Raw genomic sequence first — 24,586 nt, 5'->3', positions numbered from 1 at the left:
GAATGAAGAAAACAAAAGATCTTCTTTTGCACCCGTATTTATGGCCTGACGTTGAGAAGTATGTCCGGTCTTGTGAGAGCTACTGCAACCTTTGCCCATCATGACAAGCCATGTGCTATGACCAGCAGGACTTGAACCAGTGGTCTTGCTTCCTCAGGGCAGTAGCTCTGACAGTAGGCCAAATCAGCTCAAAGATAGTTACAGTACACTGCATCTGTATTCCTCTTAGTTTCTGTTGCCATTGTCAATTCTTCCCACACCTGTGGTGAATCAGGCTCATTGACACACACATAAAAAACAGCTAGGACCTGCTTCCTGTTTCAAAAACAATGTGTTCTTGTATCCAGTGTACCTTTATGACCTGCATGACCGACGATGCATGATTTCGGCCTTACCAGACCCAGGCATTTCTGACATTAGTGTGACTGCCACCTGCCCTGATCCTGGTTTGCCTGACTACTTTCTTCTCACTGAATGCCCTGAGCCCTGTATTGCTACGCCTTGCCTACCTTGGTTTACTTAATTATGTTTTGCCTGCTGCCTGCTCCAGCTATCAAAATCCTCTCTCTGCCTTGAGCCCATCAACATCGCTGCCTAACAATATTAGGGCTGCCCCCTATGGAATGCATGACATGGAAAACGTTGGAGTATAGCATACTGTAAGTTGGCAAAGGGTCTTCAAGCTTCGATTATTGATGCTCACATCTGTAAGTGAGACTGTAACATGTTGACCGGCAGGTGTAAAGCATGGCCCAATTTACTAGCTAATGTTGCACCCATTATCAAACGATAATACATTTCCAATGGTGGAAGTTTTAATGGGCTATTGTGCTATTTTCAATTCAATGGAGCCACGAGTGGCCAAATTTTACAATTTAATACAAAGCATAACAACGGGTTCAATAACGTTGGCTACACCTGTAATAAAGGTACTTTCTATGCTTTGTGATTTCAGGCTTGGCACTTGCTAATGGAGAGGCCTGGAAGCAGTTGAAGCAGTTTAGCCTCCTCACGCTAAGGGATTTTGGGATGGGCAAGAAAAGCCTGGAGGAACCCATCCAGAGAGAAGCTCAACATCTGGTGGATCACTTCAGAAACTCAAATGGTGAGCATCAAACAGGTCCCCAAAGATCCTGTCTAATTTAAGAGAAATGCATCGGATCAACTGTAAAGGGACAGGTCTTATAGAGTTAGACCTCAAACTTAAGTGAGAAAGCATATGCCAGGGGATATGCAGGATGTGCTACATTCGTTATAGGCAAATAAATTGATGAAATCCAATCACAGTATATGTTTGATATAATGATGATTATGTTTGTTTAAGGAAGCTGTCAATGTTCCAAATTGACAAACGGGGTTCAGTTGATAATAAGTAGTTTATGATCATACTCATTCAAAAGTCTACAAGGCTCTGTCTGCCAGGGAGTGTCCAGGCAGCAACCTTTATACATTTTTGGTTCCATTGTCTAAAACTGTTACTAGGCAGATTATACTAACCACTCCTTCATTCTTAAACCAAATCATATTACAGCTCATTAAACCTGGTTAGAACTGGCCTCAAAACAGCTATGAATAGGTTCCAGGTACCAACTCTCACAAGGAATGTGGGCATTACTTTAGGCACAGTCGTAAATCAACTTAGGAGCGAAATCTCTCATTCACACCAGACACATTCTTACTCACAAAATGGATACTAGACATAACTGACTTTACAAATGGAAACTGAACATTACTTTCAATCCTTCTCCAGAGACCTCTCCCAGTCCATTTCAGTAATATATCAACAGTATCTTAATTTCAGCAATATTATATTGTCAAAGACAAGGAATATTATTTCCAAAATGCTTTGTTTGTGAGATGAGTGACTTGGATTTCAAAGGTGTAATTCCCCCTTTTTGTTTTAAACTTTAGCTGAATGGGATGCCCTTCGAAGCAGATTAACAACATTATTTGTAATTTTATTTTTTTACCTAGCTCTTGTATTTCATTTTAGAAAACAAAACTAACAAGCCTCAGCCAGCAGCAGTGTGTCCATTTATTTGGTGCCTTGCTACTGTACTTGCTCCAGGAAGAAAAATAGTTGCCTAAAGCCTCACTGTGTTGCCGCTCTCTTATCCTTAGCTTCTCTGTTTAAAGTCCATATACAGAATGAAGCTACAAATCATTTTAATTCTGTGTCTTGGGCTTATTTTTAAGATTACGACGCAAATCAAAATGAAGAAATCAGAAATAATACTAGAGAGGAATATGATGGTATGGTGTGGAATAGGAAAACAGATCATATTGATAATTATCCATTTCCCCAGAACAGCCCATAGATCCCACCAACACCATTATCTGTGCTTCATCGAATATCATTGCCACCATCATTATGGGGACCCGCTATGACTACAATGATAAGAAGTGGATGAAAATTCTCCATGACATGCATGAAGCTTTTTCTATCGCCAGCTCTTTCTGGGGTCAGGTGAGACAGGTTTCCTTTGGGGCTGTTCTACACCAAGCTAACAAGTCAGTGATGGGGAGTGATATACAGTATACCTCTTTTCATTGCACCATATAATTGTTTCCTGTAACTACCCCTGTTGCCTTATTTAACCTCTCGGTATAACAGCTCCCTAATTCTCTTCCTATCACTCCATATAACAGCTCCCTATAACTCTGCTATTGTTCAATAGAACCACTCACCATAACTCTTAGAGACATCATTTTTTGGCAAAAACACTGTCTTGTTACCCTGATACATAACACTTGCATTATGTCTTTTCGGCTCTTTGTTCGCAGCTCTACGACACATTTCCAAACATCATGAGGTTTTTACCTGGACCCCATAATAGTGTGTTTAAGCTGCTCCAGGAACTTGAGGATGTCGTCAAGGAAAGGGTGAAAAGTAACAGTGCGACACTAGACCGCAACGGCCCAAGGGATTATATCGACTGCTTCCTTGTTAGGATGGAACAGGTACGGGCAGAGTTGGAGAGACACAAGTTAAAATCTTCGTTAGAGCGGTGTTGCTATTTTTTTGGGAAGGTTGATTACTACAGTAGGTATGAGCCCTGTACTTAAGCACAGAACAGAGCCACAGGGGCTTATTCACTAACCTTCAATAAGTGCAGTGCATTGCTGAGTTATTTTGCATTGTTTAAAACCAGACACAGAACATGAAACAAAGACATAGCTCAGTGCACATGTTCTGTCTCTGGTTTTAAATATATATCGCCATGCTCAGTAGCACTCCTCTGTGACATCTATATGCTATATATATATATATATATATATATATATATATATATATATATATATATATATATATATATACATATATATATATATATATATATATATATATATATTGTGGTTATTTTGGGGGTTCAATATGAGCTTGCAGGGGTCCTGTATGTTTTACAAATCTTGTTCAGCTGGTCTTAGCTGATTGGAAGGTGACTCTTCCTATCTTGTTGAAGCTCACCCCCTCCCACATTTAAATGGTTAAAAGCTCACTCCATAGCATCTCCCACTCTCAGGGGAACTTGCTTACTTGCAGTATGATTGTGACAAATCTAATACAGAGTGCTTTTCCTGGTAATGTACAGGTTAATAAAAGCTTCAATCAGACTTAGAGCTAATTTTGACAGATTTATTATAAATCATTCTTCCTGGTAATGCACAGGTTATTAAGAATTTATATTAGTGTTAGGGAACCTTCAGATGTGGTCTGCCGTGTAGTGGCTCAGGGGCTTACAACACTTTGGCCAAAATGTTAAAATAAAAGACCATTTTATTTAGTAGATATCTATACATATATATTTAGGCACTGTACCGTGTATAGGTTTCACTGGATGTGCGCTGAGCTCTGTCTGTGTTTCATGTTCTGTCTCTGGTTTTAAATATATATCGCCATGCTCACTAGCACTCCTCTGTGACACCTATATGCTTATATATATGTTGTGATTATTTTGGGGGTTCAATATGAGCTTGCAGGTGTCCTGTATGTTTTATTTTGCATTGTCTTACAGCACTATAAAAAAATGTGTGTCAAAACGGTATTCACCAAAATAAATCACACATTTTTTTAAAATTCGGTAAAAAAAATGCAACATCTCATTGATTGTTTTTTTTATCACACTTAACCCTTTCCGGTCCAATGTCGGAATATATCCGACAAAATATTTTGCCACTTGCGGTCCAATGTCGGATCAGGAGGAGGAGGGGGGAAGATGTGGAGTGAGGCGCCGGCAGCAGCACACGTCCCCCGCATACTCCTTCTCCCAGCAGCCGCACTGATCCCCCCCCAGCCCTGCACTGATCCCCCCAGCCCGGTACCGATTCTCCCAGCCTGGCACTGATCCGCCCCCCCCCCACCAGTCTTGCACTGATCCCCGCCAGCAGCTCGGCACCGCTCCGCCCAGCCTGGCTCCGATCCGCCCCACCCCCCCAGCCCTGCACTGATCCACCCCCCCATCCCTGCACAGCCCCGCCCCCCCATCCCCGATCTCCGCAGGCAGCCCCACAATGCCCCATTAGCTGACACCGAAGGTAGGCGGGTAGGCGGGGGGGATGTGAGTGTGGTGTGTGCAGTGTGTGCAGTGTGCTGTGAGTGTCTGCGGTGTGCTGTGAGTGTGTGCAGTGTGCACAGTGTGCGGTGAGTGTGCACAGTGTGCTGTGAGTGTGCGCAGTGGGCTGTGAGTTTGCAGTGTGCTGTGTGTGTGCGCAATGTGCTGTGAGCATGTGCAGTGTGCTGTGCAGTGTGCTGTGAGTGTGTGCTGTGTCAGGAATCGGCGTTCTCCGCGCTCCCCACACAGAGCACTCACAACCCTCGGCGATTCCTCTGCTCAGCACCGGGCACGCCCACGCCCTCCCGCACGCACACCTGCACCATCCACTGGCTCGGTCCACACGCGTACACGCGTTACGGAGCGCGCTCATTCTGCACACTCTTCTTCCCGTCCCCCGGACCTCAGGCTCCGCCCCCGCAAGCCGCACAGGCATACTCAGATTACCAACAAGTCTCACCTGGCCTGTTATGCCTGCACCAATCTGCAGTGTCTCCCTGTAGCTCTTCCTGTCCCGCCTCCGTTTCTAATTGGACCTTCCTGCTTTATCTAGCTCCTCTCTGCTCTCAGTCTTTGCTCATCATAGTCTCTGCATGGAGGTACTTCAGGATTCTCTTAGTGTTTTCACAGGTTCTGACACGGCTCGTACGACTACCCCCTCTGGCTCTCGATCTCGGCACTCCTTGGACAACGCTCACTCTGATACCCCTCAAATCCGGCTTGGACTACAACCTATCTCCGCTTTCCACTCCTTGACCTCGGCAAAGCATTCTTCACTCTATCTCTACAACCGGTACCGGCAAGTATTGTCTACATTACTACACCTACCTTGGCAACACTTTATACCACACTCCGGACACGCTCCCTTTGCTGCGGGTGCGTGTATTACCACTTACCCCTTCAGCTCAGGGGACGGGTCTGGTCTGCGTGCAGCACCGACGTAACATTATGTCGAGCCCACAAGACGCAGACCAGACTGGCATGGCCTCCATGATGATGGCCATGTATCAACAAGTCCAGGCCCTCAAGGACCAAATGGCTCTTCTCACTCAACAGGTACAGGACATTTCATTTCAGGCACTACCTGTTGCCTCACCACCACTGTCGCCAGCACCAGTATCCGCCGCGACCTCGGGCCCGAAGATCCCGGCACCTAAACCGTATGCAGGGGATCCGCACGCCTACCGCGGTTTCCTCAATCAATGCGAGATCCAGTTTGAGATGGCTCCGCAGCAGTATTCCACTGGTCGCAAGAAAGTGGCGTATGTCTACAGCCTGCTTACAGGGAAAGCGCTGGCATGGGCCTCCCCAATTTGGGAACTACGTCCCGATATCACCCGCGACTACGCGGCCTTTAGACAAGACTTTCGACAGGTCTTCGATACCCCCGCACGCCAAGAAACTGCCTCTGACTCTTTGCTTGAGCTTTCTCAGGGACATCGTTCCGTGGCCCAGTACGCCTTGGAGTTTAGGACCATAGCAGCTGAGACACGACAGGGCCAGGAGGCTTTGGTCTCAGTGTTCTGGCAAGGCTTAACGGATTCCGTGAAGGACGTGCTCGCCTCACAACCCAGGCCAGGGCTTCTGGAGGAACTCATCTCCCAAGCCAATAGAGTGGATCAGCGCCTTCAGGTACGCCGCGTCCAGCGCCAGCTTCCCCGATTTATGCCCTTCCGTGCTCCTTCTCCCTGATTCTCTCCAACCCCAGGACCTGCCGTCTCCACGCTACCTGCTCTGGAGGCTCCTGAGCCGATGCAACTTGGAGTCCAGCGTTCTCGGACACCGATACAGCAAGCTCGCCAAGCCTTGGATTATGTTATTACTGCGGATCCTCCGAGCATCTGGCCCATGAATGTCCACTACGCCCGGGAAACTACCAAACCCAGTGAGTACAAAGGGGCACTCCCTGGGTGCTGTTTCTCCTTGTCCCCTTTCCAGGAAGGAACTTCCCAAAAAATTGACCATTCCCGTTTCTCTCTCGGGTCCTACCTTCCGCACCTCCACTGCGGCATTTATCGACTCCGGCGCGGGAGGAAATTTCATTGACCAAACCTTCTCTAAACAGAACCAGATTCCACTCGTTAGGAAGAAGTCTCCCGTTGCCTTGGTTGGGATCGACGACCGTCCGCTCACCCCGGCATACATTTCCTTGGAGACTTGCCCCATCACCCTTTCCTCTCACTCCCACAAGGAGACCTTGGCCTTTGATGTAATCCACTCTCACGGAACTCCAGTCACTCTCGGCTTACCTTGGTTGCAGAAGCACAATCCTCTCATCAACTGGACATCCCAAGACCCTATTACTTGGAGGTCAAGGTCAGAGGAGCCATCTCCACCAGCCATACTTCCGCCTCGACTGCTGGCCAATACCTCTGTTCCTGAGGTTATTCTACCTTCTGTTTACCACCATTTCCGGGACGTTTTCAATAAGGTACAGTCAGACCTTTTGCCGCCACACAGGACTTACGATTGTCCGATCGATCTGGTCCCAGGTTACTCCCTACCCAAGTCCAAGACCTACCCCTTGTCATGACCAGAATCTCATGCTATGGATGAATATATCCAGGAGAATCTCAAGAAAGGCTTTATTCGTCACTCCAATTCCACAGCAGGGGCTGGGTTTTTCTTCGTCAGGAAAAAGGACGGGTCGTTGAGGCCTTGCATCGATTACAGGGGTTTGAACCGCATAACTGTTAAAAATCGTTACCCCCTCCCCCTTATTATCGAACTGTTCGATAAATTACAGGGGGCCAAGATTTTTTCCAAGTTGGATCTACGTGGTGCCTATAACCTGGTGCGCATCAGGAAGGGGGATGAATGGAAGACTGCCTTCAACACGCGTAGCGGACACTACGAGTAGCTTGTAATGCTCTTCGGCTTATGTAATGCTCCCGCTGTCTTCCAGGATTTCATCAACGACGTCTTTCGTAAGGTACTCAATATTTTTGTTATTGTATACTTGGATGATATACTGATTTTTTCCAAAGATCTCCAGGACCATATACGCCATTCCTCCTACGTCCTTTCCCGTTTCCGTGAACACCATTTGTACGCCAAACTGGAGAAGTGCACTTTTCATCAGACCTCTATTCTGTTCCTGGGGTACATAATTTCCGATGAAGTTTTATGATGGATGCCGGTAAACTTCAAGCAGTCACTGAATGGCCAAGATCCAATTCTCTCAAGGCCATATAACATTTTTTAGGGTTCGCTAATTACTATCGTAAGTTTATACTGAGTTTTTCCACCATTGTGGCACCTCTCACTGCGCTCACAAAAAAGGAGCTGATTCTTCTGCTTGGTCATATGAGGCCATCTCCACCTTCGAGAACACTCAAGGAAGCTTTTATATCTGCACCTATTCTCCGTCATCCCAACATTGAACTTCCCTTCGTCCTGGAGGTCGACGCTTCTGATTTCGGCTCTGGGGCCGTTCTTTCTCAGAGACCCACGCCTCAAGATAAGTTACATCCCTGTGCATATGTTTCCAAGAAATTCTCATCTGCCGAGAGGAACTATGACGTGGGTAACAGGGAACTTCTGGCCGTGAAGATGGCTCTTCAAGAGTGGAGACACCTGCTGGAGAGGTCGAAAGACCCGTTTACTATTCTCACAGACCACAAGAACCTTCTTTACATAGAAAACGCTCAACGCCTTGGTCCACGACAGGCTTGTTGGGCTCTTTTTTTTTTCTCGATTCGATTTTCACCTTTCCTATATCCCCGGGACCAAGAACGTAAAGGCAGACACACTCTCCTGAATACATTCTTCTGAAGAGAGACCAGAGGAACCTTTGGAGACCATCCTTCCACAGGAGAGGATTCTCGCCACGTTTACTTTCAAGAATCTTGAAAAGATTTTGCACTCCCAGATACGAATTCCCAAGGACTTGGTCATTCCCGACAACAAACTCTTTGTACCTTCCAAATTTGTTCCAGAGGCCCTGTCTTGGGGTCACTCCTCTAAATCTGCAGGTCATCCAGGTTTTAAGAAGACTACTGATCTCATTCGTCAAAGCAAGACTCTTCGTCAAAAGCCTCAGGGTTTTCTGTTACCTCTTCCAGTTCCCGACCGCCCCTGGTCCCACATTTCGATGGACTTCATCATGGAGTTGCCCAGGTCCAGAGGAATGAACACTATCTTGGTGGTCGTGGACAGGTTCTGAAAGATGTCCCATTTTATTCCACTTAAGGGATTATCCACATCCCCCGCCTTTGCTGATATCTTTACGGAGCAGATTTTCCGGATTCATGCGATTCCTTTGTCCATTGTTTCTGACAGAGGTTCTCAATTTGTATCCAAATTTTGGAGAACTTTCACCAAGAGATTGGGCATCTCTTCTTCTTTCTCTTCCGCCTATCATCCACAGTCCAATGGACAAACAGAGAGAATCAATCAATCTCTGGAGAAATACCTGAGATGTTTCATATCCGATTCCCAGGATGATTGGGCTCAACTCCTTCCTTGGGCAGAGTACACTGTCAATTCTGCAAACAACGAAGCCACCCGGGAGTCGCCCTTCTTTATAAATTATGGGTTCCAACCCCCTGCCTACCCATCTCCAATATCCCTTCTGGATTTTCAGCCATAGATGAACGCATGTCTACCCTCCAAACCGCATGGTCTAGGATTCAGTCTACCCTTCTCGACTCCTCCCGGAGATTGAAACTACAGGCCGATCGTCGTCATTCGGCGCCCAGTTACAAGCCAGGGGATTTGGTATGGCTCTCCTCTAAGAATATCAACCTCAAGGTACCATCTCCAAAATTGGCACCCAAGTTCCTGGGTCCCTTCCCTATTTGTGAACAAATCAATCCTGTGGCATTCCGGCTCCAACTACCACACAGTATGAAGATTCCCAATGTCTTTCATGTGTCCCTCTTAAAACCATTCATCACCAGTCCCTTCTTTCTGGATCAGACTCGTAAACCGGACCCCATTACTGTCCAAAATAACGAGGAATACGAAGTTCACTCTCTTTTGGATTCTCGCCTATCCAGGGGCCAGCTCCAGTTCTTGGTGCAGTGGAAGGGCTTTGGCCCTGAAGAGAGATTTTGGGTACTTTTAATGGTCATTCATGCCCCGGCCCTTCGTAAGTCCTTCAGGAAAAAGTTTCCAGAGAAACCATTCATGGACCGTCCTGAGGCCATTCCTGAAGAGGGGGATACTGTCAGGAATCGGCGTTCTATGCGCTCCACACACAGAGCACTCACTTCACTCGGCGATTCCTCTGCTCAGTGCCAGGCGTGCCCACGCCCTCCGGCGCACACACCTGCATCATCCACTGGCTCGGTCCACACGCGTACACCCGTTACGGAGCGCGCTCATTCTGCACACTCTTCTTCCCGTCCCCCGGACCTCAGGCTCCACCCCCGCAAGCCGCACGGGCATACTCAGATTACCAACACGTCTTACCTGGCCTGTTATGCCTGCACCAATCTGCAGTGTCTCCCTGTAGCACTTCCTGTCCCGCCTCCATTCCTAATTGGACCTTCCTGCTTTATCTAGCTCCTCTCTGCTCTCAGTCTTTGCTCGACATAGTCTCTGCATGGAGGTACTTCAGGATTCTCTTAGTGTTCTGACACGGCTCGTACGACTACCCCCTCTGGCTCTCGATCTCGGCACTCCTTGGACAACGCTCACTCTGATACCCCTCGAACCCAGCTTGGACTACAACCTATCTCCGCTTTCCACTCCTTGACCTCAGCAAGACATTCTTCACTCTATCTCTACAACCGGTACCGGCAAGTATTGTCTACATTACTACACCTGGCCTGGCAACACTTTATACCACACTCCGGACACGCTCCCTTTGCTGCGGGTGCATGTATTACCACTTCCCCCTTCAGCTCAGGGGACAGGTCTGGTCTGCGGGCAGCACCGGCGTAACATGCTGTGAGTGTGCGCAGTGTGCTGTGAGAGTGTGCAGTGTGCGCTATGAGTGTGTGCAGTGTGCGCTGTGAGTGTGTGCAGTGTGCTGAGAGTGTGCGCTGTGAGTATGTGAAGTGTGCTGTGAGTGTGTGCAGTGTGCTCTGACTGTGTGCAGTGTGCAGTGTGCAGTGTGTGCGCAAAAAAAAAAGCTGTATGTGTTTTTTTCCCGAAAATTAAATTAGACCTGCTGGCGCACTTAGTGAAAATTTATTGGACCGCAAAGGGTTAAAGTGTTTGCTTAAGTCAGTCTGGAAGAGCTGCATCTCGGTGCACAGCTCTTACAGGCGATCGTGCAGTTTTAATTTAAATTTTAATAACAGAGTACAGTAGCAGGGGGTCTTCTGAGCTGAACCGCCTTAATTTCAGCCTTGGGGACCCCCTGCTTCCCGAGATACAGACCCCGGTATGGGGTGCCGGTATCGCCTACACGTTTAAATCTCCCAGTCACATGACGCGGGGCATTTAAACAATGCAGGGAGATACCGGAACCCAATAACAGGGCCTGTAACTCGGGACTCAGGGGGTTCCTGGACCTGAAATTAAGGTTGTTCAGCTCAGGAGACCCCCTGCTACAGTATGTTATTCAAATGTACACTAAAACAGCTTCATTACCTTAGCAGCTAGCCATTAAGGCAATGAAGTGGTTAAGTCACAGTATCTGGTTTATTGGGGGTAGAGGGGGTTGGTGAATGGTGGTACTTGGCCCTGGGTAGGTGGTTAGGCCTACCAGGAAGGTTTTGGGAGGAGTTAACCCCTTCATTACCATATGGTAATGAAGGTGTTAACCCCTCTCTCTACCCCGCTTTATGCATAAACACCCACCCTGGTCCAATTACACCCATTCACCCACCCCCTCTACCCCCGATAAACTTTACATTACAATAATGGGCGAAATTCATATTATCCAGACCATTAATAATTAAATATTAGCCAGCCAGCATAAAGTTAATTAAAAGCGCAAAGGATGAGGGAGTGTGTCCTAGACTGGCAAATGATGTTCGGCAGTATTTCCAAGTAGTGAACTGCCTGGTAGCCAAGCTAGAGATGGTGGGGAAGAAAATGGGAAGGGGGAGGAGACAAAGAAGGGGCTGATGGTGTAGTAGTACAAAACACCTGTAATCGACAAATGAATAAAAAGCCCCCCTGAGGGCGTACTCACACTTTGTACCGCCACTCAGGACATATAAAAGTATCTTTACAGCCAATGTTGTCCGGTGTGCGTCTCCTCCGTCTCTCACAGTCTCTGGCGATCCCCACAAGCGGCCGCTGGGATTCTCGTACAGTCCTGACGAAGCAAGTTAACCCTATCTTGCGAAACGCTTTGAGTGGAAAAGGAGGAGGAGGCAATCCGTTCCCGGTCTATCGTGACGTCAGATGCCGACTCCAGTCAAACTGTACGAGAACCCCAGCGTCCGCTTGTGGGGATCGCCAGAGACTGTGAGAGACGGAGGAGACGCACACCGGACAGCATTGGCTGTAAAGATACTTTTACAGCAGCGGCAGCTTTTATTCGAGTAAAAGCCGCCGGCTGCATGCGTCTGGGAAGCGGGGAGCCGCGGCGCGTGGCGGCGCACTGTGACGTCACAGTAACATGCGCGCCCGGCTTCCCCGTCTTCCCCGGCTTCCGCAGGCTTCCCCGACACCCCTGGAGATCAAATTAAGGTAAGCGGGGGTGCGGGGAAGCAGAGGGGCAGAGCAGAAGCCGGGTTCGGGGTCCGGAAGGGGGGGTAAATTGCGCGCGAAGAGGAGGGGGGTGCGTGGGGGAAATGCGGCGGCGCGCGTTTATTACTGGCGGCAGCTGGGGTAGATCCCGGCTTGCCGGCGGCATTCAGTGCAATTAAAGATGTCGCTACTGTATGTGTCCTGAGAGGCGGTACAAAGTGTGAGTACGCCCTCAGGGGGGCTTTTTATGCATTTGTCGATTATAGGTGTTTTGTACTACTACACCATCAGCCCCTTCTTTGTCTCCCCCCCCCCCCCCCCTTCCCGTTTTCTTCCCCACCATCTCTAGCTTAGCTACCAGGCAGTTCACTACTTGGAAATACTGCTGAACATCATTTGCCAGTCTAGGACACACTCCCTCATCCTTTGCGCTTTTGGTCTCTAGAGGATTGTGGCTTCCCCATTATGAGGTTGAGGGGTCCTTTGATTTAATATTTTATTTGTTTTTACTCTGATTTTGTATTGCTTATTTTTCCTTTCTTGCATTTGCTTGATTATTTTATCCACCACTAGGTGGTGCTGTAGTACTGTACTAAGGAAGCGCCGGGCAGTCTGTTTCTGTTTTTATTAAAGTTAATTAAAGCATAAAGTTAAGTAAAGTTCTACTTACCCCTGCCAGGATCAAGGTCTTCCTCCTACTCTTCATCCCCTTCTTCTGTGGTCAGCAACATTACAATAAAAGCATACTACTGGCCTCCACCCATTTAATCACCGTAGCGATTAGTAACTGCCACAGTAATGAAGAGGTTAAACCCCCTCTCCCGCTACCCACCAAGGAGGCCAAACCACCCTCCCCGGGGCAATAACCTCCACCACCCCCCACACCTATTGATTGTCACAGTGGTAAACCATGCCCCCAATATGGGCATGGATTGCAACTATTGTAATGAATGGGCAAGCTAAAAAAACAGCTACAACATAAAACACATTACATTTTATTTAAAAAAGCATTTGAGAATAGAGCCGTTGATTGTGACTGTGGTAAGCAATGCCCAGAATATGGGCATGGATTGCCACACTGACAATGAATGGGCAAGCTAAAAATAAAAACACGTAACAAAAAATACAATACATTACAACAAAATAAAAACAAATATTTGCCTAAAAATGAATTGCTTGTCACATTGATGATCTATATCCAGAAAGGGGCATAAATAAGTATACCGGCAGTCAATGGGCAACCTAAAAAAAAAAACACAATTAAATAACATACAATCTATGTGTTTCTTTGTTGTCTTCACCCTCCGAATCCTACTCCATCAGCAACTCTTGACCAACGACGCAATGCTCCTGAAAAAGCTGATGCGCAGAAGTCCATGGTCCTCTGTTGATTGAAGAGATGTCTCCGGTAAGTTCTATCATCTTTTCTTCTTTCTTCTTTGTTTTCTTCTGTCTTCTCTGCTGTATACCATAATCCAATGGGGACAATGTTGTCCTGTCATCTTCTTGGGGTTAAATAAGACAGGACAGGCCTTATATAAGGCCTGTGACATCACATTTGAGTGTCAAATGGTACACCCCCAATCGGATTGGCTGGTGTACCATGTGACAGAATCCCCCTTTTTTGGGTGTTGGTGACCATGTGATGGCAACCATTTTTTTGCTGAAAAGACGACATCTTAAAGGGAGGGAAGCATATACTACCTGATTGGATGGCTTTCCTCCCTTTTTGATGTCACATCCTTAAAAAAAAGGGATTCTGTCACATGTTACACCAGCCAATCGGATTGGGGATGTACCATTTGATATATAAGGCCTGTCCCATCTCGTTTGACCACAAGAAGAGGACAGGACAGCATTCACCACATTGGATTATCATATACAGTAGAGAAGACAGAAGAAAAGAAAGAAAAAAAGAAAAGAATGAAGAACTTACCGGATACATAAATTCAATACACATATGACCAAGAAAGAAAGCGCAGGAGTGCACCAAGGTAAGGATATAATATATTGTATATTAAACAACAAAAATGTAGAAACTTACATATAGATAAAAGTTAGTACGTGTCCAGGTTGAACGAAATCTTCATCAGATCGGCTCCACTATTAGTCAGGCAAGGGGGTGATTATAGTTCCTCTCATGTGGCAGTCCCACGCGTTTGGACTAACTTCGTGGCACTCACTGCAAAATCGCCTCCGCGTGTATGCTGATGTTGGCGTGGTGTGCAGGGCGTGTGTGCATGTGTGGAAAATACACATATGACCATGGACTTCTTTGCATTGGCTGTTTGAGGAGCATTGCGCCATGGGTCAAGAGTTGCTCACGGAGTAGGATTCTGAGGGTGAAGACAGCAAAGGTAAGAAACACATTGATTGTATGTTATTTAATTGGGTATTTTTTTAGGATGCCCATTGACTGCGAATATGCTTACCCTCCTTTTATCCCCCCTTTTATCATCCCTTTCTGGATATAGATAAGCACAGTGACAAGCAATGCATTTTTAGGCAAATATTTATTTTTATTTAACTGTAATGTATTATATTTTTTATTTGTTTTTTTTTAGCTTGCCCATTCATTGTCAGTGTGGCAATCCATGCCTATATTCTGGGCATGGGTTACCACAGTCAAAAGCAATGGCTTTATTGTGAAATGCTTGTTTTTATTTAAATGTAATGTGTTTTATTTTGTGGCTGTTTTTTTTTAGCTTTACAATTCATTGCCATAGTGGCAATCCATGCCCATATTTAGGGCATGGTTTACCATTGTAACAATCAATTGGTGTGGGGGGTGGGGGTAGCTGTCCCGGGGAGGGTGGTTAGGCCTCCCTGGTGGGTATTGGGGAAGGGGTTAAACCACCTAATTACTATAGTGGTTACTAATCGCTGAGGTGATTAAAGGGTTATTGGCCAGTAGTTTGCTTTTTTATTGTAATGTTGCTGCCTATGGAGGACACAGAGAACGAGGGGGGGGGGGGGGGAGAATAGGATGGCCTACATCCTGGCAGGGGTAAGTAGAAATTTTATTTAGTTTATGCTGGCTGGCTCATGTTGTATTTTTAAATGGCAAATGTGCTATTATCCACATCTGGATAATCAGAATTTTGCCCATTACTGTACTGTAGGGGTTGCGGTTGAGTGGGGGAGATGGGAGGGCGCTGTATTTATTTATATGTATCGCACTGTAATGTTTTTTTGAATGGGGAAATTGCTATTAGCCATCTTTAGCTAAAAGGACTTTTAAACATTCTGGTGTTGTATTGTTGGTAAAGGGGGTTTGTGAACATTGTAGTTGCCCAGGGTGGATGTTTAAGCATTGCGGGAGGGTAGTGCAAGAGGTTAACCCCTTCATTACATTCGAGGTTGTAACCACTAAGGTAATGAAGGGGTGAACTTCTACTGTCACCCTCCCGCAAAGCCTAAACACTCTCCCTGAGGCAACTACCACCTTCATCCACCGCTGTATCTACAAGAAAGCAGTTTCTGCTATTTAACCCCTTCATTATCTTAGTGGTTAGCCGCTAAGGTAATGAAACTGACTGCAATTTTATTTTTACTGCATAGGATTGAATCCGAAGGTTTCTGCAGATGAAAGGTATATGCGGGTCAGCTCGGGAGGGCCACGAGGATCTGGAGATCCAGGGACCCGCTGGGACACCCGGAGATATGCGGGGAACCCCGGTATCAATCCTATGCAATAAAAATAAAAGAAACTCATTGTTATGCATATTGCAATTCCTTTAGCGCCACCCTTAAGCTAGCGAGAAAAGATTGCATGTTTTTATAGTATGATATGCATATCAGAGTTTAGTGAGTAGCAGTTGCTCGTAAAAAAATGCGAGTTTGGCATTTTTCAGCTGCCGCACCGCTTGTTCTAATACTATAAAAAGCCGTTGTAGTGCGATATTGCCCTGTTATCGGATCTTTGTGAATATACACATGCAATATCGCACTAAAAGAGCATTTAAAGGGCACTTATTGAACTTTAGTGAAAAAGTCCCAAGTATTTTGAAACGGTGCATATGTTTTTCCAATCTATATTTCCAGGACAAACAGAATTCCAAGACACCTTTTAATACAGAAAACCTGGTAGCGACAGTCTTTGACATGTTTCTAGGGGGAGCTGAGAGCACCGGTATCACTCTAATTTTTGGTCTCTTGATTATTCTGAAGTACCCAGAGATTCAAGGTAATCAATCCATGATTTTGTACTCAAAAGTAACATGCTTACATAGTTACATAGTAGATGAGGTTGAAATAAGACTTCCGTCCATCAAGTTCAACCTATGCTAAATTTAGACAACATATATTTTATTGATCCAGAGGAAGGCAAACAAAACCCCAGGGTCACATCCTCCAATGATATCTCATAAGGGGGAAAATAAATTCCTTCCTGACTCCAAGAATTGGCAATCGGATTAATCCCTGGATCAACATCCTTCCCATGTATACTTATTTGGTATATCCCTGTATACTGCACCGACACACTTTATTCGAGCAAATACCCAGTATGTACCTGGCAGATACCTGGAATGCGCCGCTCCTCACCTCTGACAAGCCCCGTTGCGTTTGCCTTCCCAGCCTGGGTTCATGCCTGGCTGACGGGCGGCTGATCTGTTAAATGATAATGATTAGGATTTAATAGGCTGCAATGCTTCGCGTGTCTACCAGATGGCATAAATTCATGAATTGTAATGCAGTATATATATATGTACTGTGCAGTATTGCAGCCAGCGGGAATAAAATGCTTCAATCCCTGCCTGAAAATACCTCAATGCACTCGGGCAGAAAACAGTCACAAACCTCAATACACCCGGGTATACCCGAATTCGTGGGACTAGCCGAGCTCGAATAAAGTGTGTCGCCAGTGTACCTTTACTATCTAAAAATATATCCAACCTTTTTTTGAACAAATCTATTGTATCTGCTATCAAGGTCTCCATGGGTAATTAATTCCACATTTTAACTGCCCTTACAGTAAAGAACCCTTTCCTTTGTTGCTGGTGAAATCTCCTTTCCTCCAACCTTAAGGGATGCCCCCGAGTACTTTGTACTGCCCTTGGGATGAATAGTTCTTTTGAAAGCTCCTTGTATTGTCCCCGAATATATTTGTATATTGTTATCATATCCCCTCTTAGATGCCTCTTTTCTAAATTAAATAAATCTAATTTAGCTAGTCTCTCCTCATAAGTTAGATTGTCCATCCCTTTTATTAATTTGGTAGCTCTACTCTGCACTCTCTCTAGTTCCATAATGTCATTTCTTAGGATTGGTACCCAGAATTGTACTCCATATTCAAGGTGTGGTCTTACTAATGCTTTGTAACGGGGCATAATTATGTTTACTTCCCTTCCATCCATTGCCTGTTTAATGCAAGATAAGATCTTGTTTGCCTTTTGCAGCTACTGCATGACATTGGGCACTATTGTTAAGCCTGCTGTCTACAAGCACTACTAAATCCTTCTCCATCAAGGATTGCCCCAATTTATCCCCATTTCAATTGTAATTCGCCTTTTTATTCTTGCATCCCAAATGCATAACCTTACATTTATCTGTATTAAACCTCACCTGCCATTTACAATCATCAGCAAAGATGGAGACTTTGCTCTTGATGCCAACCTCAGTCATTAATAAACAAGTTAAAAAGCAGGGGTCCCAGTTCCGATCCCTGTGGTACTCCACTCACGACTTTAGCCCAACCTGAAAAAGTTCCATTTATGACAACCCACTGTTGTCTGTCCTTTAACCAGTTTTCAATCCAGGTGCATAAATTATTACTGAGTCCAATTTTCTTTATTTTGTACACCAACCTCTTGTGTGAAACCGTATCAAAAGCCTTTGCAAAATCTAAGTAGACCACATCAACTGCATTACCCTGGTCTAAATTCCTTCTTACCTCCTCAAAGAAACAAATAAGGTTAGTTTGGCATGATCTATCCTTCATAAATCCATGCTGACTATTACTAATAATTTTGTTTTCCATTAGGTATTCCTGAATATTATCCCGTATTAAACCTTCAAGTAGTTTCCCCACTATTGAAGTCAGGCTTACAGGTCTGTAATTCCCCAGTTGTGATCTAGCTCCCTTTTTAAATATAGGCACCACATCTGCTTTACGACAAATTTGTGGTACTGAGCCTGTGGAAAGGGAGTCCTTGAAAATTAAATATAATGGCTTGGCTATTACTGAGCTTAACTCCTTGAGAACTCTTGGATGTATGCCATCGGGGCCAGGTGCCTTATTTACTTTAATTTTTTCAAGTCGCTTCTTTCTCAGTTAACCAATTGTTCATTAATATGGAGGTTGTGGCTTCCTCCTGCGGCACTACTATTGAACTTCATTCTTCCCTGGTAAATATAGAGGCAAAGAATTTGTTTAATACCTCTGCTTTTTCCTTATCTCCAATAATCTGCCTGCCCATCTCACACTGAAAGGGTCCTATATTTTATTTTCTCATTTTTTTGTTATTAAGGTACTTAAAGAACTTTTTAGTGTTGACCTTACTTTCTATTGCAATCCTTTTTTCATTATCCATTTTTGCTAATTTGATTGCCCTTTTGCAATTTTTGTTACATTCCTTATAATTCTGATACGATGTCTCCGTTCCTTCTGACTTAAAGAATCTAAACGCCATCCTCTTCTTGTCCATTTCCTCCCTTACCTGTTTATTTAGCCACATTGGTTTTGACTTATTTCTTTTATACTTATTACCCAAGGGTATACACTGATAAGTGTACTTTTCTAACAATGTTTTAAAGACTGCCCATTTATCTTCTCCATTTTTCCCTGCAAAAACATAATCCCAATGTATTACTACTAGATTAGACCTCAGTTTATTAAAATCGGCCTTTCTAAAGTTTAAGGTCTTTGTTGAACCCAAGTAATCTGTTTTTTATCATTTATTTCAAATGAGACCATGGTATGATCACTGTTACCCAAATGTTCCAGGACTTGAATATTTGTTATTACTTCTACATTGTTTGATATGACCAAATCCAGTACTGCCCCTCTCCTGGTTGGTTCCTCGATAATTTGGGTCATACTGCTGCGGCCAGCTTTAAACTAACAAATGCCCGTAATTTTCCGGGGCTTTTTTCGGCTGGCACCGAACTTGGCCGCGCGCCAGCCGCATCTTCCCTTCCTCCCTTCCTCCGGTCCGCGACCCCTGGCTGCTCCGCCTCTGCTTCCCCTGATCCCCCACATCCCCCATACATACAGCGTGATCCCCAGCGTCACGGATGCCTTTGGGATGCTGGCGGAACGGAGGCAATGGAGGCAACGGAGGCACCAGTGCCGCGCGGACGCACGGCACGCATTGAGGAAAAACCACGCCTGCACGCGGTTTTAAATTACCCGCGGTGGCGGCCGCTTTAGACTCAGGGCGTCCGCCAGTGTATAATTGTCTTTAAGCACCCCAAAAAACCTGTTTCCTTTTGTTGCTTGCTTTGGGGGATAAGGATTAATATGATGCACTATGAAACTTGCTATTTGAGTTTTTCATGGGTGACACTGATCTTTCAAACAGAGGCTAATGCTCAGCTCTGACCTGGCGGGTTTATCGGGCACAGACTTTGATGCATCTTGTTACAATATTGCACTGACAAAATCCTACTATAAGTGCTCTCCATAATACGTTCCCTAACTGCCTCCTATAATCTCTCCCTATAACTCTGCCAATAACTGCTCCCATAACTCCTCCTATACCCGCTCTATAACTTCTCTCCTAACTGCTTCTATAACCCCTTTCCTATGTTCTCATACTGTATAACCAGTCACTATAACTCCCTCCACTATTTGCTTCTATAACCTTTCTCTATAGTCCCCCTCCTCCCCTAACGTCTCTCCCTTACAGCTCCTTATAACTTCCCTCCAACTCTACTTATTGCTCCATTTAACCAATCACTTTAACTCCTCCCCTAATTGCTCTGTAGTGCTCCTAACCATCTCCAACACTCAACGTCATATGAAAACTAGTGGTCTTCAGTGCCATTGATGGTAAACAGTCTGTATATCTTAATTCCATGAAGTGGAATAGATATGACTAAACAGGGGAACCCAAGTCTCGTGTTTTTTTTATTGTATGTTTTTGTTTTCCCTGACTGAATACAGAAAAGTTGCATGAAGAAGTTGACCAAGTGATTGGCCGGACACGAGAGCCAATGATAGAGGACAGGAACAATATGCCCTACATGAATGCCACCATTCATGAGATTCAGAGATTCAGTAATGTCCTGCCACTAGGTGTCATCCGCTCCACCACTAACGAAGTAAACTACCGCGGATACCACATTCCACAGGTACAGCTATCCTATTCACCCCAGATCTTATTGGATGTTCTGGTTTTTAACACATACACACTGTCTATTAATGGTGCAGTCCATGGAGCCAAAATAAACCAATGATTGCTGAGCAAGAAACCGTGTCTTCTTTTGGAGGCATGTAACAATCTAATGGTCTTCTTCTTGAAAAAAAAAAAAAAAGATATGTCTGCTTTTGTTTCTTTGGAAAATAGGCACAGATTGTATTTCTTGGGGACTTCAGAAAGGAGATGTGTTTGTCAATCAAGTGTTTTCTTTACCCTCATCCCACTCCGTCCTTTTCAGAGAGACAATAAAGATATGGGGAGAGATGGGGACTTTGTATGTGATAACTCTTGTTGAACACAGTAACATAAGAAAATAGGGAGCAGGCAGAGGAAATCAAAGTTCTTCCAATCTCAGCTCTTCATGTTTATAAACTGACTTTAACAAATTATTTAAAAATATGTATAAAGTAGGTGTCAGATCTTGATAACAAAAGACATCAATCACACAGATGCAACCCTATAAAACATGTCAATGCCATTAATAAATTTTTGGTCCTAGGAGGAACTGACCCTTTAAATCAATTAACAAAAATCATTCACAAATAAACATAAGTCTGCATTGGCAAAGGCCCTCTTCTACCCCTTCCCTTCTCTTTACTGGGTCTCTGGTGAGGACAGAATGGGATAAGGGTAAATAAGACAATTGACTGCCAAACATTCACCCATTTAGAGCCCCAACAATATGACATTTATAATTGCTTTTTTACATATTAATTGCAGTACTGACAACTTTTTCTAATTGTCCAATGACAAAAAGGTTTTGTTTTTTTAATCAAAATGTATAGTAATAGGAGTTTGAAAACATGGGCTGGGTATACAGGATGTAAGAAAATACTTTGAGGTTATTTTTGTTTACAGATACCGAGTATCAATATAAAGTGTAGCATATTCATCTCCTGCCCCACCAGAATAGTATACATATAAATATAAGGGCAAATACAGTAAGTAAGAGGAGGAATAAAACCCACAACCCTGCGTATAAATAACCAATGGCTTAACCGCTAATCCACATTGGTGATGTTTGGAGATTATCAGTGGAATAAAGTCTGTGTTCTCTAGGGTACCGATATGCTGGCAATATTGGGGACTGTTTTACGGGATCCATCACAGTTTGAAACTCCTGACGAAATCAACCTCAAACATTTCTTGGACGAAAATGGAAAGTTTAAGAAAAACAATGGATTTTTGGCATTTTCAGCAGGTAAAGTAGTGCGTGCCTATGTCACAGTGCTGCTGCTTCTAAGTCTGTCAATTCCGCACACCCTACGGTGAGAGGGACAGGCTTAATGTCCCATAATTCCCTTCAACCTGCGTCCCTTTGCTGTTTGGGGACAGACCTACATACAGTAGTTCCCTTCTGTTTTGTCATTACAGTATGTCACCATGCAATGGAAGTGACAGACTCCATGTCCCTTCCTTAGCTCCCATCTGTCTGTGTCACGGTCACCCTGCAGTGGGAGGCACAGACTCTGTCCCATAGCTTACTTATATTTCTATCATTGGGTAACCCTGCAGTGGGAGGGAGAGGCTCTATGGGCAAATTCACGAAGGTCTGTTGTTACTTGCTATTCAAGTCAATGGCAGTTTGCTGGATCAGGGTGCAATATCCAGCATCGAACTTCAGTAAATCAAAGTGTACAGTATGTCCCATAGCTCCCTTCTGTCTCTGACATTATATCACTCTGATGTGGTATCCATTCTGGATCACTGCACCACCACACCATCCTACACTAGAAGGGGTCTTTGACTAACCATCTTTGTCATATTGTGTCATTGTCATAGGGAAGAGGATGTGTATCGGTGAGAGTTTAGTGCGCATGCAGCTCTTCATATACTTTGCCACCATCCTACAGAAATTCAAACTGAAGACGACTGTTGACCCAAAGGACCTGGACATCAACCCTGCAGAATGTGGCATTGAAACATTGCCCCCCTCTTTCAAAATCAGCTTCATCCCTCGGGAATAAGGCATAAGTCTCATGTGTCAACCCATAAAGGAGCTATATATAGCTAATGGGAGGTGCTACACCATTTTTATTTTATTCCGGTGACCACCCTGACTCTAAAATCATTCAATAGCTTTCTGTGCAGGAAGAATGTTAATGTAGTTATGAATTCTCCTGGGCTTTTTAGAGATCAATGTGACTTTGCAATCCTTGCTACATACTTTCTTTACTGAGAGTTTAACAAAGATCTTAAAGCGGTGTGTCATATAATGTGATATTTTATATTAAGCTTTTCACATTTGTAGTCTACGTTTGCAAAGCTAATAATATTCTTTCGTCAAAGCTTCTACACAAGAGAGTCCATTTATCAAACTCCCCCAGCTGTCAAACTGGGACAAAGAAATATAACACCAGATTTATTACATGAAACAAATCCAGTTACTTCCTATTGAACTTCATTTGCTGATTAAATCTGGTATCTATCATTTTGCACATGATACATAAGTTATATTGCTGGTGTCTGTTCAGTTTATTGCAAATTCAGTATAAACACCCCCACACCTCATTCCTTGGTTGCCTATTTTAGATATGATAATAAGCTTGCTCTTGTGAAGGGGATTCATACAGATTCATGGAACCATCTTATTAGATCAGACAGCATAATCTATTCCTACAGTGCTAAAGCAATCACTCAGTATTTTAGGCCTTCCTTATAGATTGAACGCACAATTCCATTGAGATTATGATCCAGTTCATTCTTTCTTCACACTCTATTATGTTCTGTGCTAAGCATTGACATGCAAAGCAATGTTCAAAGCTGCAGATAGATATAGATAATAAAAATACCAGTTATGAGCACATTAAGGTCCACAATCCTGCCTTTCCCCAAAGGGCCGCCAACAGATTTCCCGGGTCCTAGGACTAGAGTTTGGACCACCTCCCACCCCCCACCCCCCTCACCCCCCAATGTCGGTGGCTTTGATAGCCCTCCCTCCCCCCCCCCCTTCACACCTGAATTTCTATCCCCCTCCCTCTCCCTCTCTTACACCTCCTCTCTCACTCTCCCCCTCCACTATCACTCAATTACCCTACTCTCACTCAATCCACCACCCTCAATCCACCCTCCTCACACTCATTCCCCCCTCCCATGGCAACACACTAAATTCCTACCAATACACATACACGTCCCCCACACACACTGCCCACACAGCCCTCCAACAATATACACACAACATCCCTCCAATACAAACACCACTACAAATGCCACTACCCCCCAAATACAAACACCACACTCCCCCACAAATGCAGACATGACTAATCCCCAAAACACAAACACCACTACCCCCAAAACCAAGCACCACTACCCCCCAAATGAAGATACCCCGACCCCCACAAATATAGAAACCACTACACCCTCCCAAATACAGACATGACTATCCCGCAAATACAAACACCCCTACCCTCCCCAGATACAGACACCACTATACTCCCCATATTCAAACACCATTCCCCCCCAGATATAAACATCACTACACCACCCTCCCAGATACAAATACCACTACACCCACAAACACCACTCCCCCCAGATACAAATAAAACTACACCCCCCGATACAAAGACCACTACCCCAGATACAAATACTACACCAAGCTCCCAGATACAAACATCACAACACCCCCAATATGGAAACACCACCACAGCTCTACCCTCCTCCCCCCAGGTACAAACACCACACTCTTACCACTCACCTCTGGCTTCCACCACCAGGCTGCAGCTTTCCCTAGCTGCTGCCTGCCTCTTCCAATGTCTTGTCTTTTCTCAGGTAAAAACACATCTCAAATTGTCTGTCTGTCCTGCAATCATCATACCCTGCTGTGTCTTAATTTAATTCATCTTTCACACCATTTGCTTTAACGTCCCTCACATGTGCTAATTAAGTTGGTTAGGCCAGCCAGGTGACTTTGTAAAAGTATATAAGTAAACTCACAACAGCCATTGCTGCCTGCAGTCATGCTCATAAGCAGAAATGTTTAAAGTAGTGAGGAAGTTTAAAAAGGAAGTTCAAAAAGAAGTGGAAAAGTGGACACCTTCTGCTTCTGATTCCTGCATTTGAACTACGCTGGAAAGGAGG

General features: G+C 44.8%; 1 protein-coding gene across 1 annotated transcript in view; it reads left to right on the top strand.

Moving 5' to 3' along the window:
• Window positions 1-22,963, top strand: part of LOC142498735 (cytochrome P450 2G1-like) — an 86,520-nt gene extending 63,557 nt beyond the window's left edge. The window contains exons 3-9 of the mRNA XM_075607073.1: window positions 956-1,105; window positions 2,307-2,467; window positions 2,785-2,961; window positions 16,191-16,332; window positions 20,254-20,441; window positions 21,569-21,710; window positions 22,292-22,963. Coding sequence (XP_075463188.1) covers window positions 956-1,105; window positions 2,307-2,467; window positions 2,785-2,961; window positions 16,191-16,332; window positions 20,254-20,441; window positions 21,569-21,710; window positions 22,292-22,476 — 1,145 coding nt within the window. The 3' untranslated portion in view covers window positions 22,477-22,963. The remainder of the gene's footprint in view (window positions 1-955; window positions 1,106-2,306; window positions 2,468-2,784; window positions 2,962-16,190; window positions 16,333-20,253; window positions 20,442-21,568; window positions 21,711-22,291) is intronic.
• The last annotated feature ends 1,623 nt before the right edge of the window (window positions 22,964-24,586 follow it).

The sequence above is a fragment of the Ascaphus truei genome, chromosome 7 (genome assembly GCF_040206685.1).
Source record: "Ascaphus truei isolate aAscTru1 chromosome 7, aAscTru1.hap1, whole genome shotgun sequence".
Taxonomy (NCBI): domain Eukaryota; kingdom Metazoa; phylum Chordata; class Amphibia; order Anura; family Ascaphidae; genus Ascaphus; species Ascaphus truei.
This window is presented reverse-complemented; position numbering and strand designations above follow the sequence as displayed.